We start from the raw sequence: 14,662 nt of genomic DNA, 5'->3' as shown, positions 1-14,662 counted from the left end.
AATTCCAATAAAATTGTGCTAGCCAATCCAGAATAAAGATAAATTATAGCTTATAAAACCCTAGGCTAGGGGTCAGAAAACTATGGCCCAGCTCTGTTTTTGTAAATAAAGTTTTATTGGAACACAGCTATCTTAATTTATTTAAAAACTGTCTATATGTTCTCACTATAACAGCAGAGTTAAGTGGTTGCGACAGAGACTGCATGGCCCATGAAGCCAAAAATATTTACTACCTGGCCATTTATTTAAAAAGCTGGATATTTTTGTATCCTCTCTTTTTTCAAAATAGACTGTAGGGGCCTGCCCCGGGGCCTAGAGGTTAAGTTTGGCATGCTGTGCTTCAGCGGCCCAGGTTCAGCTCCCGGGCTCGGACCTGCACCTCTCATCAGCAGCTGTGCTGTGGTGGTGACCCACATACAAAATAGAGGAATACTGGCACAGATGTTAGCTCAGGGTGAAACTTCCTCAAAAAAAAAAAAGACTTTATTTAAACTATACTTTTTAAAAATAGACTTTATGTTTTAGAACAGTTTTAGGTTCACAGAAAAAGTGAGTGGAAGGTCCAAAGATTTCCCATACAGCCCCCAACCCCACACATGCATAGCCTCCCCCATTATCCACACCCCCACAAGAGTGATACATTTGTTACAACTGATGAACCTAAATGAACACATCATTATCACCCAAACTCCATAGATTACATTACGGTTCACTCTTAGTGTTGTACATTTTACAAGTTTAGACAAATGTATAATGACATGTATAGTGTCTTTTTCACCTTTTATTATAAGCTATTTCTATGCTACTCCTTAAAATCATCGTTTTTATGTCTATACAATATTCCATCTAAAGGTTGTACATTAATTTATCTAATATTTCTCAATTGCTACATATTTTTCAATATATTTTTCACTATTGAAAAACACACTTCAAAAAATACCTTTTTTCTCATTTGGCATTTTCTATATTTTGGATTGTTTCCTTAGAACATAGTACTCGGTATAAAATTATTTGCATCAAATAATTTGAAAACTTTTGTAGCTCAATACACACTGCCAATCTCCTTTCCAAAAATGTGGTACCAATTTACAATGCACCAACTCTAGTTCTGAGTACTCTCAGTATTACATTTTTCCTCTAATATAATAGACACATAAAAGAATATAATTATGTTCATTTTAATCCCTTTATCAGTGGGGCTGAACAACTTTTTTTTTTATTGATGTTTTAATAGTTTTTAACATTGTGAAATTTTGGGTTGTACATTTTTGTTTGTCCATCACCATATATATGACTCCCTTCACCCCTTGTGCCCACACCCCACCCCTCTTGCCCCTGGTAACCACAATACAGTTTTCTCTGTCCATGTGTTGGTTTATATTCCATATATGAGTGAAATCATACAGTGTCTGTCTTGCTCTTTCTGGCTTATTTCACTTAACATAATACGCTCCAGGCCCATCCATGTTGTTGCAAATGGGACGATTTTATCTTTTTTTATGGCTGAGTAGTATTCCATTGTATATATATACCACATTTTCTTAATCCAATCGTCAGTCAAGGAACTTAGGTTGCTTCCACTTCTTGGCTATGGTGAATAATGCTGCAATGAACATAGGGGTGCATAAGCCTCTTTGGATTGTTGATTTCAGGTTTGTTGGATAGATTCCCAGCAGTGGGATGGCTGGATCATAGGGCATCTCTATTTTTAATTCTTTGAGGAATCTCCATACTGTTTTCCATAGAGGCTGCACCAGTTAGCATTCCCACCAGTTGTGTATGAGGGTTCCTGTTTCTCCACGTCCTCTCCAACATTTGTTGTTTTTTGTCTTGGTGATTATAGCCATTCTAACGGGCGTGAGGTGATATCTTAGTGTTGTCTTGATTTACATTTCCCTGATGATTAGTGATGTTGAACATCTTTTCACGTGCCTATTGGCCATCTGTATATCTTCTTTGGAGAAGTGTCTGTTCATTTCCTCTGCCCATTTTTTGATCGGGTTGTTTGTTTTTTTTGTTGTTCAGTTGTGTGAGTTCTTTATATATTATGGAGATCAACCCCTTGTCAGATGTATGTTTTGCAAATACTCTCTCCTAGCTGGTGGGTTGTCTGTTCATCTTGATTCTGGTTTCGTTTGTCTTATAGAAGCTCTTTAATCTGATAAAGTCCCATTTGTTTATTATATTCTTATCTCCCACATGTATTTATCAGTTGTTGGTGTTTGTAATGATATTTGAAGCATTAAGTATCATTTTTTAAAAAAAATTTTATGTATTCTCACTTTTAATTCTAGCTTTTAGAACACTCCAGAAATGGCAGCTGATAACTATGATATTGATACTTTGCTGATCAACTCTAAGAGACAATAACCTGGATATCTGGAAATACTTTTTTCTTAAGAAACAAGAGCTCTAAGATAAACATAAACTTGTTCCCTAACTCCACCACTAGCTGGACCTTCCTAATACAGAGATAAAGGCATTAAGACTTAAAGATATTATTTGGGCAGAAAAAGGTAATTTTAGAAATCATTTTTTTAAGAACTTAAAGCTTGAGCTTTTCCTAACAACCAGGAAAAAAGCTGAAACCTCTATAATATGATAACCAAACAATCAGTGGGAAAGGCTGTAATATTGTACTTGATATTTTGACTAACAAGGGCTGCTTTGATTCAAATCATCCAATAATTCAGATTTAACCCATAATACTGTGCAGAAGAACCCCAAGGCACCGATTCATCCATATAAAGGGAGACTGCTGACACAGAGTGAGGAGTACAGATCTTGAGGTCACAACTAGAGTTCAAATAATGGCAAGTCACTGAATCTCTAGTTCTTCCATATCTGAAAGCAAGTTAATAATACTACTTACCTCAAAGGTTGGTTGTAAGAATTATGTGATATAAATTATTGAAACATTTATCATGGTCGCTGATAAGCAGTAGGCATTCAATATTTGAAATAATAAGAACAGCAAGGAAATATACATCACTTTTCTGTATTTCTAAACTAAATTTTATATTTACCCAATTCTGTGGTGGATACAGCGACAAAGTAGCTTTAAACTTGCACTTAATTAATCAAGGATATACACAACAGTGATATTATAAAGGCTGAGAAGAATAAAAGTCTTAATAATAGAAGCCCAGATTCTCTCCCCACATAGCTATACAAAATGTATATTGATATTTTCTTCTTCTTTCCACTATTTTTCCTTTTTTTATTTTCTGAAGACATACACAGTTTTTTAATAATAAGAAACAAAAATAAGCTTAATTTAAAAAAATAAAACTAATTCAAATAGTGACCAATTTTCAAGTAATAATTATCTTCAATTTCGGTGGTTCAATTATTCAAATCTAGGAAATATTGATCTTAAATATTTGGAAGTATAAATAGTCATAAAAACACAAAGAAAGGAGTCAGAAAATTGTTTAATGAATTATCCTACGAGAGGAAAATTTATAGCATACATACTTGTAGTGGCTTCTTTCTTCCAGAGAATGGCCGAGTTTGACTTGTAGGAGAAGCAGCAACTCCTTTAACCTCTAAATCCATTCAAGTTCACGTATCTACCATGCAGTATCCTTCGAAAAAGGTAAAATAAACATAAAATGAAAATTCTTACTCTAATTTTAAATAAGCCATGCAAATTACATAATACTACTACATGGAAAGAAATCATGTGGTTAATCATTTTTACTTCTTTCAACCAAGTCAACTTTTTGTGAGGCAATTACATTATGCCAGGCAACATCCGTGGAGCAAACACTAGTCTGCATAACGGCCGCCCACAGACGTCCGTGTCGTAATCACCAGGCCTGTGCAGACGTTGCCTTACGTGCCAAAAAGGACTTTTCAGACGATTAAGTTCAGGATTTTAAAATGAGGAGGTTATCCTGGATTATCTGCTGGGCCCAGTTAATCAGCAGGGTTCTTACAAAAGGGAGGCAGGGCGACCCGAGTGAGACAGAGAAGACACGAGGACGGAAGCACAGGCAGAGAGGCGTGAAGACGCTACGCAGCCGGCTTTCCAAACGCAGGGAGAGGCCCCACAGGCGCCAGAAGCTAGAAGAGGCAAGGAATGGAATCTTCCCTGGAGCCTCCAGAAGAAACCAGCCCCGCTGACGTCTTGATTGTAGCCCTGGAGGCCTCATTTTGTACTTCTGGCCTCCACAACTATAAAATAGTGACTTTATGTTGTTTTAAACCACTAAGTTAGCAGTAATTTTTTACAGCAGCAATAGGCAACTAACGCATGGACTTCTTCTCTACCACAAAGTGACACAAATATATTTTCTTGACTCTTTTCCTAAACCTTTATGAGTTTTGATTTTTGCCCAAGTTGGCTGATGAAAATATTTTTTAGCAAACAGAATCTTTATCTAATACAAAGAATAAAATGGAGTGAATGGTCCAATTAGTAATTATGAAGTGACAGGTAAAACTGCTTGCAAGAGAATGTTGAAAATAATCAACTTGCAAATATGTACAAAACAAAACTCAGATAAATATCAGTTATCCAAATTTTGTATATTTTATTTTATACTTTGACTTTATATTACCAAGGATATATTTTTGTTCAATGATTCATTCATACTTTCTTTTTCTAATATTAGACTTCGATTTATTTTAATAGTAAAATTTTTTGTTTGTGTTTTTTTTAAGGAAAGATAGCACAACATAGCGTCAGCTTGGAGTCAGACAGACTGACATTAAAATGCTCATTTTTAACACTTTCCCATAATGTAAACTTGGATAAGAACTTAATCTTTCTGAGCCAATATTTCTACAACGAGTTTAATGTTAGCACCTTTCTTATCCTCCTGTATCTTGTGGAACAGGGTTAACATTCAATACAGCGTAGCCATCGTCATTATTATGAAAATGTAGTTTTATTTTATACCCAATGAAATCCTCTTACCTGAAAGATATCCCATTTCCATAGCCCCCTCCCCTAAAAACTCCTTGCCCTAAGCCTGGAATCCTACTATAACAGTACAGTCAGGAAGACTTACCAACCAACAGTAGACATGTTCTGAAAACATCACAAATCATTAGATTGGAAAATGCTGCTATAGCACTAGCTGGCACATGGCTTTCTTTTCAGAGAGATCTTTCACAAAGAAGCAACTTTTTAAAGTTGTCTTTGGTTTGGTTGGGGGTATGGGGGTAGTTGTTTGCTTTTAATCACATCACAAGAGCTGTTGCATTTGTCCTGATGGTTAGCGGCCAATGAACCCAAGTTGAGACATGGATGCTAAGCAATCAGCTAAGTGATTTTCTCCACACATCAGGGTCATAATTATTTATACCTTAGCAACATTAAAGCCATTTCAAATCACTAGAGGTCACTTTAAATCACTATAACTCATTTGCAAATAATAAAAACAACAAAATTTAAACCCTCAGATGTCCAGGTCCTCCTAGTCCCTGTACTTCCTCAGGTGTGACAGGCATCACCCTTCACTGTAATTAGCTCTTTTCATCTCCCTAATGAACTGTGAAGACCAAGAAGGTTGGCATCTCATGCCCTCAATATAGCAGATGCTCAATAAATATTTAGTCAATAAATTAAGGCATAGTCAAATACCTGTACATATTTTAAACATATTCTTATATTAGTTTCACTTCTCTGAACTTACAACTATGACATGATCACAATGCCCACATATAAATTGTCTTCAAACAATTAGATAATGTATTTAAAGCATGAGTGGTAACTATTATTCTTCATCACTATACTGCCAGCCTCACAAAGGCAAGGACTACTAGTTTTGCTCACCCTATATCTCAGCACTTAGCAGAAAGCCTAGAAAATAGTAGGAACTTAAATATTTGTTAAATAAGTAAATTCAGTCAATTCAGATATGAGTTATTTCAAAACTATAATTCCTAGCATAATGATTCATTTAGGTATGGGGGTATTCAAAGGGCAATATCATCATATATGGAACACTCCAGGATCTACAGCATTAGAGCAGACAGGTCACTGACACCCTATTTCAGAGGAACTTCAGAGATAAAACAGCTCAACCTTCTGATTTTCAAACTGAGGAATCTGAGAACCCAGAAAAGTGAATTTTACTTTGCCAAATTATTTGCCAGTTATTGCAGAGCCTGAATTCATACAGGTTTCAGACCTCTTTCCAGTTCTGCACCCTTGCTGGTACAGGTGATAGAAGAAGGGGAGAGGAATTAGCTTCAAGACTAAAGAACACCAGAAACCTAAACTTGGTGGCAAAAGAATCAGCATTTCAAACAAATGGACTGTGAGCCAATCTTTGGAAAGCACGCCAAGGGTTGTCTTTGTCCTAAAACGCTGAATATCCAGTTGAGATGTGTTGAGGATGGGGCTGGGAGTGGGGAAGGAGTGCAGGAGGGAAGAATGGCTTGTCTCCACCCAAACTGCTGCCAAGTCCTGAGATGTTATTTCTAACATGTAACGAATATTGTTGACTAACAGACCCAAGACTTACCATATCATCTTTAGAGCTACCAAAAAGAACTGAACTCACCTCCCACTTCTCTCATTTTTTAAGGATGATTATTTCCAATTCTAATTATCATAACTTCTCTCTTGGCTAATGACATTAGTGGCCATAACGTTGCTTATACCAAATCAGAACATAGTAGAAAGCAACGAAAAAACTGATCAAAGCCAGTCCATAATCAAGGAGAGAGGAAAGAGACTTGTAAATACAATGTAGTATGTAAGCTCCACGCAGGGGTAGACCCAGTCTATCTTGGAGTCAGGTGATAACAGACCAGGTATCTGAACTGAACCTGGGGTCGTTCCTAATTTCAAATGAAGCAGAGTAACTGCCCCCACATGACTTCCCCAAAAGTTGAGATTGTACTTGAGTACCTGCAACGTACCGAAAGGAATGCTCCACCCTCTTCCCACCTGGGATCATGGACTGGGATGGGACACAAGGGGCAACCAACCTGACTTGACCCAACAATCTGGGTAAAGACCCAGTCCAGAGCGGGAGGGCTGGAAAGGGTACAAACTAGGGCGATCCACTGAGAACCCTCTTCAGACAGCTTCAGACAGGACAAGCTGGAAAGGGACAGTTCCCGGAAAGGCTGGGCCGGCGCAGGCCCGCGTCTGCGGTTGCCTGGCAACAGGCGCCTCCACGCGGGGCCTCGAACCCCTCGCTTCCAAGGAAAAGAAGGTCGTGGGCCCAAGTCCCTCGTCCGCCACGCCACCTCCCGCCCCGCGCTGTCGCCGCCCCTCCGCCTGCCCCGGGCGGAGGCGCTCACCGCAAGGCCCCGGCGAGGACAGCCCGGCCCGGCCCGCAGCCTCGGAGCGGACGGCTGGGCGGCGCCTGCACGCCCGCGGCGGCCGGGGCGGGCTGCGCGTCCGCGCTCCCGCCGCGCGGGGACGGCGCCAAAGCCCGGCGCGGACCGCGGCGGGCCGCGGGGAGTGCTGCCTGCGGGTGAGCTCTGTTTCACGAAATTGCAGAGCATCTAGGCTGTTCAGCTCCCAGATTGATGTTTTGAGGGGGTAAAAATTGTAAGCATATACTGTAATGTCCGCTCTCAAGGAGCTTGCGATTATTTAAGAAGACAACACTGCAGTATAGTATTACGGAGAGAGATAGACACAGATATAGATATTACTTTAAATACGTGTGCGCATATACATATACGATCACATATATAACTGTATATATAATTACAAATTAAAATACTCGCGTAATGGAAAAGGAACAGGCCTACGAACGAGGAAACTTTCATTTTATTCTTTGCTCTGCACAAAATGTCTTTGGGTGTCAACTCCTCATCAGTAAAAGGAAAAGTCTGGTCTGAGATGTTTCTAAGGTTCCATTCAGTCTACTATGCTATAGCTTTCCTGAATTATGCAGCGAGGTGTCAGACACCCGAATTAGAACTAAGATCTTCTGAAGCCTAATCCAGGTCTCTTCCCACAAAATCAAGTTGTTTCTCTAATCTGCAGTGTCTTTTCAAAATTAGCTTCCCTCAAAATGTGTGTATATAAATTTGCAGGTTGGAGCCAGTTTTGGAGTAAAAATACAAATACATTTAAAAGCATAAAAATAGTGAAGTCAAGGGGTATAAGGTAATCACTCCTTTTTCTTTCCTATACTCCATAAAATTCATCTACCCATTACCACCACACAGAAAGAAAAGCAAAAATAAACTGAAAAAAGTAAAAAGGAAACAAAACTAAACTTCAACTTTTAAAAAGTTATCATAGATCTTAAAAAATCCTAGTGCTCAACTAACCTTGCCCATTGGACCCATAGATATTGAAGAAAATAACATTAGCACATATCCTTGTCTATTCCTGGCGCTGAGGCTTGGTACACCTAAATTGCTCCAGTATTTCTGAATATAGTTCTTTAAGCCATTAGGAACATGGTCTAAAAAACACATTTATACAATCCAGATGTTATGTTAAAACATCCATTAGAAAAGCAATAATCTTAGATTTATGTGTTGATTATATAAATTGTACCTTTTGCCAACTTTTAAAACAATTCATTACTCTATGAAAGTTCTGTTGTTATTACAACCAATTAATTTCTCTATATACAAAATGAAACTAAATTAGCCATATGTTAACCTATATCATTTGCAGATCCAAAATAATTTGCATTTGAAGCTCAACACACATCCATCAAACACCTACTATCTGCAAATATATCCAATGTCAGAAAAAGTAAAGTATGCAAGCCGGCTAATATTGCCTTTTAAGTTATTGATTGTCTAAAATATTTACTGAGCCCCCAGCATGTATATGACAAATGAAATAGTTTCTAAAGAAGCTTACGATTGTATACAACATTATTAGAAAGTTACAGCGTGCTCATTTCTTCATTCAACAAATATTTATTGAGGGCATGCAGACTCAGTACCTGCTCTGGGTGCTATAGACCCAGCAGTGAAGCAAACAAAGCCACTGCTTTAGTGAAGGTTACAATCTCATAGAGGCAGCAAACATTAAATAAATAAATAAATAATACGTCAGGTAGCAATTAACGCCATGAAGAGAAATATAGCAGGTTAACAGGATAGACACTGACAGGTAGGAGATGTTTATGATAAGGTGTCGCTTCACTGGGGGAATTCTGCAGGTAAAGAGAAGAGCAAGTACAAAAGGACTGAAGAGAGAGCGTCCTTGTCAAGCTGATGGATGTGGCTGAAGCAGAGTGAGGCGGGGGAGCATGTAGGGTAGGGCCCAGGGGTTAACCACTGTCGGTTTATGCAGTGCCTTGTGGACCATATTTAGGTCTTCAGATTTCGTAAGTGTGGTAAGATGTCATTAGAGGGTTTTGGTAACAGGGGAGCTTATGTTTTAAAATTTGGCTGTTCTGTGGAAAATAAATGGTAATGAGGTAGGCATGGATACAGAGAAACTGAGTAGAAGGATACTACGGCCTGTTTCCAGCAAGAGATGATGGTGGCTCTAACCAGGATGTTGGCTGTTTGCAGAATGGAAAGAAGTGTTTGGATTCAGGGTATATTTTAAAAGTAGAGCTAGCAGGATTTGTAAATTGATTGAACGCAGTGTATGAGTGGAAAAGAACAATAAAGTAATGACAGGCAGATGAAATGTTTGGAGGAGTAAGAGGGTATGATGGTTAATTTTGTGTCAACTTGGCTAGATGATGGTGACCAGTTGTTTGGTCAAATACCAGTCTAGGGCCAGCCCCGTGGCTTAGCGGTTAAGTTCGCACGCTCCGCTACTGGTGGCCCGGGTTCAGATCCTGGGTGCGCACCGACGCAGCGCTTCTCCGGCCATGCTGAGGCCGCATCCCACATACAGCAACTAGAAGGATGTGCAGCTATGACATACAACTATCTACTGGGGCTTTGGGGGAAAAAAAGGAGGAGGATTGGCAATAGACGTTAGCTCAGAGCCGGTCTTCCTCAGCGAAAAGAGGAGGATTAGCACGGATGTTAGCTCAGGGCTGATCTCCCTCACAAAAAAAAAACAACAAAAAACCAGTCTAGATATTTCATGAGGTGTTATGAGAGGTTCAGGGATTTGATCGGAGACGTAAAAGAAACTTTTCACTCCAAACAAATGGACTGAAGGTTTATTTTATTATATAGAGGAAAGTAAAGGCGACAGTCTGCAAACAGATCCAAATAGGTCAAATATTAAGAGGGAAAAACATCAGCTCGACTGGAAAGGGAAAACATCCACATCGGCTGAGATAGCAGCAGATTTGAATAGATCATATAATGAGAGGGAAAAACATCAGATCAATTGGAAAGGGAAAACATCCACATCGACTGAAGGGAAATGAAACAAATCAACCGGAAGGAGAAACACCAGGTTGACCGAAAAAGGAACACATCAGATCGGTTACTCACAACATCCACGCCCCACTGCTGGGGAGAGTCCCTTCAACTGACACGGCTGGGCGGGAATCCGATCATCAGAGGTCCTGGGCAGGGCATCCCCTCCACAGGTGAGACTCTCACCAGGCCTCGGTTTCCAGCAGTTTATGTTAGCAGTTACAGAGTTTACAGAGCAAGCATTGAATGTTCCCATGCACAGATGGTTATCAGTAGCATACATGCACTGAGCCTCCTGGCTATCCTCCCAGCCCAGCAGTTGTGTACGTGCATTGTTTTCCCTGGTTATCGTCCCAGCCCGGCACAGATGGCCAGTCTGCCCCAGGCTGTGACACCCAAAGGACCTTGAAATTTTTACAAATTGCAACTATCTCCATGGGAGAAAGGCCAGTTCCCGGGAAAAAGGCCAGTTCCCACCACACAGAAAGAAGCTTTTTATTTCTTTGTGTGCTGGTGGCTGTAGGTTAATGGAATGGCCAAACATGGCTGCACTCATGTCAAGACATGAGGATAGTTTTTAGATGTGATTAACATTTAAATTAATAGACTTTGAGTACAGCAGATTACTCTCCATGGTGTGGGTGGGCCTCATCTAATCAGATGAAGGCCTTAAGAGCAAAGACTGAAGTTTCCCAAAGAAGATGGGATTCTGTCTCCAGAGTGCAATGTAGAAATTCCACTTGAGTTTCTAGCCTTCAGACTCTAGACCGCAATATCAGCTCTTACCTGAATCTTCAGTCTGTCAGCTTAAACTACAGATTTTGGGCCTGCCAGCCCCCACAATTGTGTGAGCCAATTTCTTTAAAATCTCTGTCTCTGTCTCTATGTGTTTGTGTGTAAAGGGATTGGGGGGGTCTATGTTCAAGTGGTTCTGTTTCTCTGGATAACCCTGACTAATACAGCAGGAAAAAGAGAAATAAAGTAATAAGATATGGAAACATGAGGTACTTTAATGACAGGCATTTCCTTCTAATTGGAGGACTTCATAAAAGGAACTAACATTTGATCGCAGTTTTAAAGGATTCATTTATTAATCGGTTCATCAAATATTGAACTCCTCTGTTGAGATGCTGGGGATACAATAGTAAAAAAAAAATAAGCAATCCTGCCTCATGGGGCTTACATTCAATCGAAGGGAGAGATGATAACAATATAAATAAGTAAATCACATCAAAGATATGAAGATAAGGGTTATGGAGAAATATAAAGGAGAAAAAGGCCAATGGGAAGTGATAGATATAGGATGGGTAATATAAAATACCACCATCAGGTATTTTGAAAAGATGTAATTTGAGCAAATATTTGGAAGAGGTTATAAATGAGCCGTGTAGCTTTCTGCAGAAGAGTTCTAGGCCAAAGAAACAAGAGCAAATGCCCTGAGGCAGGAGCACTTTGGCATTTTCAAGGAACAACAAAGGGGCCAGAGCATCTGGAGGAGAGAAAAGGAAGGGGAGAGAAGAAGGAGATGAGATCAGAGAGGGGCTGTGTTGTCCAGAACCTGGAGGCTATTGTGAGGACGTGGGATTTTGCTGTGAGTCCCTGGGGAAGCTGTGGACTGGAAGGTTTGAGCAGACGAGTAACATGATCTGACTTACATTTAGTAGGATCACTCTGGATGCTGTGTTGAGAATAGCATTTAAATATTTGAATATGATGATAAACATACAGAGAGGCAATGGAATGAGGTCCCAGAAATACGTAGGAATAGTCTCATATTTTCCTCTAGAGATTTTTTGTCATATTTAAGGAAATGTGTATTTTTATGTAAGGAAAAGGAAGTGATTAAATCTTACATTTTTCCATAGGGATAAGTAATTATATGAGAATATTTTTTTAAAAGTCCATATCGCCTAACTCATCAGAAATGCCATCTTTGTTATATACCAGTTCTGAGAGGTACATATGGATGCTACTTGATTCTATTTTCTTCATTTCATCTACAGTTATGCACCACATAAGTATGTTTCAGTCAATGATAGACTGCATATAGGATGTTGGTCCCATAAGATTAGTACCATATAGCTAGGTGTGTAGTAGGCTATACCACCTAGGTTTGTGTAATCATACTCTATGATGTTCGCACACAACGATATCGCCTAAAGATGCATTTCTCAGAATGTATCCCCATCGTTATGCAACATATGCCTATGTTTATAACTAAATAGCCATAAAAGCAGGATACTTTCAAACCTTGAGTTGCAGCTAAAGTTGTAATTCAAGGAACATTAATAACCTTAAATACATATGCAGAAAGAAAAAAAGTAAAAATTCTTTCTCATTTCTTGACTTCTATTGGGTTGATTACACAATATCCTTCATTTTTCCTTTTCCCTCTACTGGCTTGGTATTTCTTCTCTGTTTTAATAGTCATTCTTAAATTTTTAACATGTGTGCATCACTTGACAAAGTCAAAAGTTACTCAATATCTCTACTCTTGTCCCAGCAACACAAGAACCTTAGAATAGTTCAACTATAATCACTAAGCTTTCCCATCTCCCACATGATTTTTGCCTAGTATTATTGTTCCACCTTGTATTTAAACTCCTTCCTTGTGCACGCTTTCTCCAGTATCCACATGCTCTCCTCTTGCATCTCCTTCAAGTATTTGCTCAAAAGCTGCCTTTTCAGAGACATCCACACTCATCATCCTATTTGAAATGACAACTTGCCACCCACACCTCCACACCCACGCCAGTGTTCCTAAACTCCTCAGCCTGATTTATTTTTTCCATAGATATTATCACTTTTTTCATCATACTATAGAATTTATTTATTATGTTTATCATTTATTGTCTGTTTCCCTTCACTAAAATTCTAGACAGGCAGATTGTTTTGTTTTTTTTTGAGGTTATATTCCAAGCACCAAGAAGAATGCCTGGTACATAATAGTCACTCAAAATATTTAAGTATACTAAAGCCTATATACAGTCACTCTGACTGCTGTCTGAAGAACAGACTGCGGGAGGTTAAGAGTGGGAGCAGGAAGATCCTCCAGGAAGCCACTGCAATGATCCACGAAGTCCAGGAGGTGTCGTCTTGAACGGTCAGCAGTGGTCAAGGTCTGAAGACAGAAGGACAAAGCCAACGGAATTTGCTTAGGGACTAAAGTCTGAGGCCTGGGCAATCAGAAGGAGGGAGCTGCCATTAACTGAGATAGGGAAGATTGTGGGGGGACCCGGATTGGGGTGTGGGCTATGGGAGACTCAGTTTGGACTATGTATGTAATGCTAAAGTCACATATATTGCAATTCTTCATTAGTAGATACTGGACCAGAACTATTTCTCTATTGCTCTGTCGAATTTCCATTAGGATCGTTGTATTTTTCCCCATTTTATAATTTAATTTTCTGCTTTCTATTAAAAAATGATAATTAGTTGCATCCAAGTTTTTTTATTTTTAGTCGCAAGGTTAATTGACTAGAATATTCAGTAGATGTAAAAATGTGTGTTCACTTGAATTAAATGGCATTGTAAACAACCTCAAATCATCAAATAAAGAGATTTATTTGAAACACAGAAACAATGAAAAATGTCATTTAATGTCACAGAAAAAATGCTGGTTTATTACTGAATACCAATACGACTGATATAATGGATTTAAAACATTAAGCCAAATGAGCTGATTCATCTTGCAACGTAGGTAAAATAAGCAGTCAAAAGTACTCTGTCCTAGTGTAGTCTTCAGCATACCAACTGAGGCCGTCCTTTATCTGGAGTTTACTAGTCACCAAAGGGTAGGTCTGTTCCCGATTTAAATATCAGGAGAAGATTTTGTCGAGAGGAACTACTTGGCTACACTTCTCCAGGATCTATTTTTATCTTTCTAGGCAGTCTCTTCAGATGAGAAAACGGAAGCAAATTATTGAATTTTGACAAAGTAAGATCACACTGTGTCCTCGAGTATACAAAATGCCTGTTCTTGCTTTATTCTCAGTCTCTGAGGAAACGGGCAGTATGATGCTGCAGTTTATTTAAAACAATAAAAGAGCTACACACGGAGCTGAGCCCGTGAAACTAGCAGCCAGCTTCGCGCAGGCCGGGCCCGGGTGCGCACGCAGCGCCCGCCGTCGTCTCCCGTGGGCGCGGCGCGCTGCGCTCGGGCTGTAGCGCAGGCAGCCTCGGCGGGCCCGCGGCTCCCGGAGGACCGGCTCTGCCGCGGGGGCCGACTCGCGGGCCCCCGCCCGCCGCCCGCCCCGCTCGGGCCCGCCCCGGCCGCGCGTCCCCGCTGCGCTCGAGCCGGGGTCGGGGTCGGGGGGCGAGCCCGCCGAGAGCGTGGTCCCCGGGGCCGTTACCGGCGCCCGAGGTCGCGGCCCTCCTGCGTCCCGCC

At 40.1% G+C, this 14,662-nt stretch overlaps 1 protein-coding gene across 1 annotated transcript in view; it reads right to left on the bottom strand.

Moving 5' to 3' along the window:
- CAPS2 (calcyphosine 2) overlaps positions 1 to 7,133 on the bottom strand; it is a 44,258-nt gene extending 37,125 nt beyond the window's left edge. The window contains exons 1-2 of the mRNA XM_058568768.1: positions 6,949 to 7,133; positions 3,478 to 3,587 (exon numbers count right to left, since the gene is read on the bottom strand). Of these exons, the coding sequence (XP_058424751.1) occupies positions 3,478 to 3,558 (81 nt within the window). The 5' untranslated portion in view covers positions 3,559 to 3,587; positions 6,949 to 7,133. The remainder of the gene's footprint in view (positions 1 to 3,477; positions 3,588 to 6,948) is intronic.
- Between the last annotated feature and the right edge of the window lie 7,529 nt (positions 7,134 to 14,662).

This window comes from Diceros bicornis, chromosome 25 (assembly GCF_020826845.1).
Source record: "Diceros bicornis minor isolate mBicDic1 chromosome 25, mDicBic1.mat.cur, whole genome shotgun sequence".
NCBI classification, from domain to species: Eukaryota; Metazoa; Chordata; class Mammalia; order Perissodactyla; family Rhinocerotidae; genus Diceros; species Diceros bicornis.
This window is presented reverse-complemented; position numbering and strand designations above follow the sequence as displayed.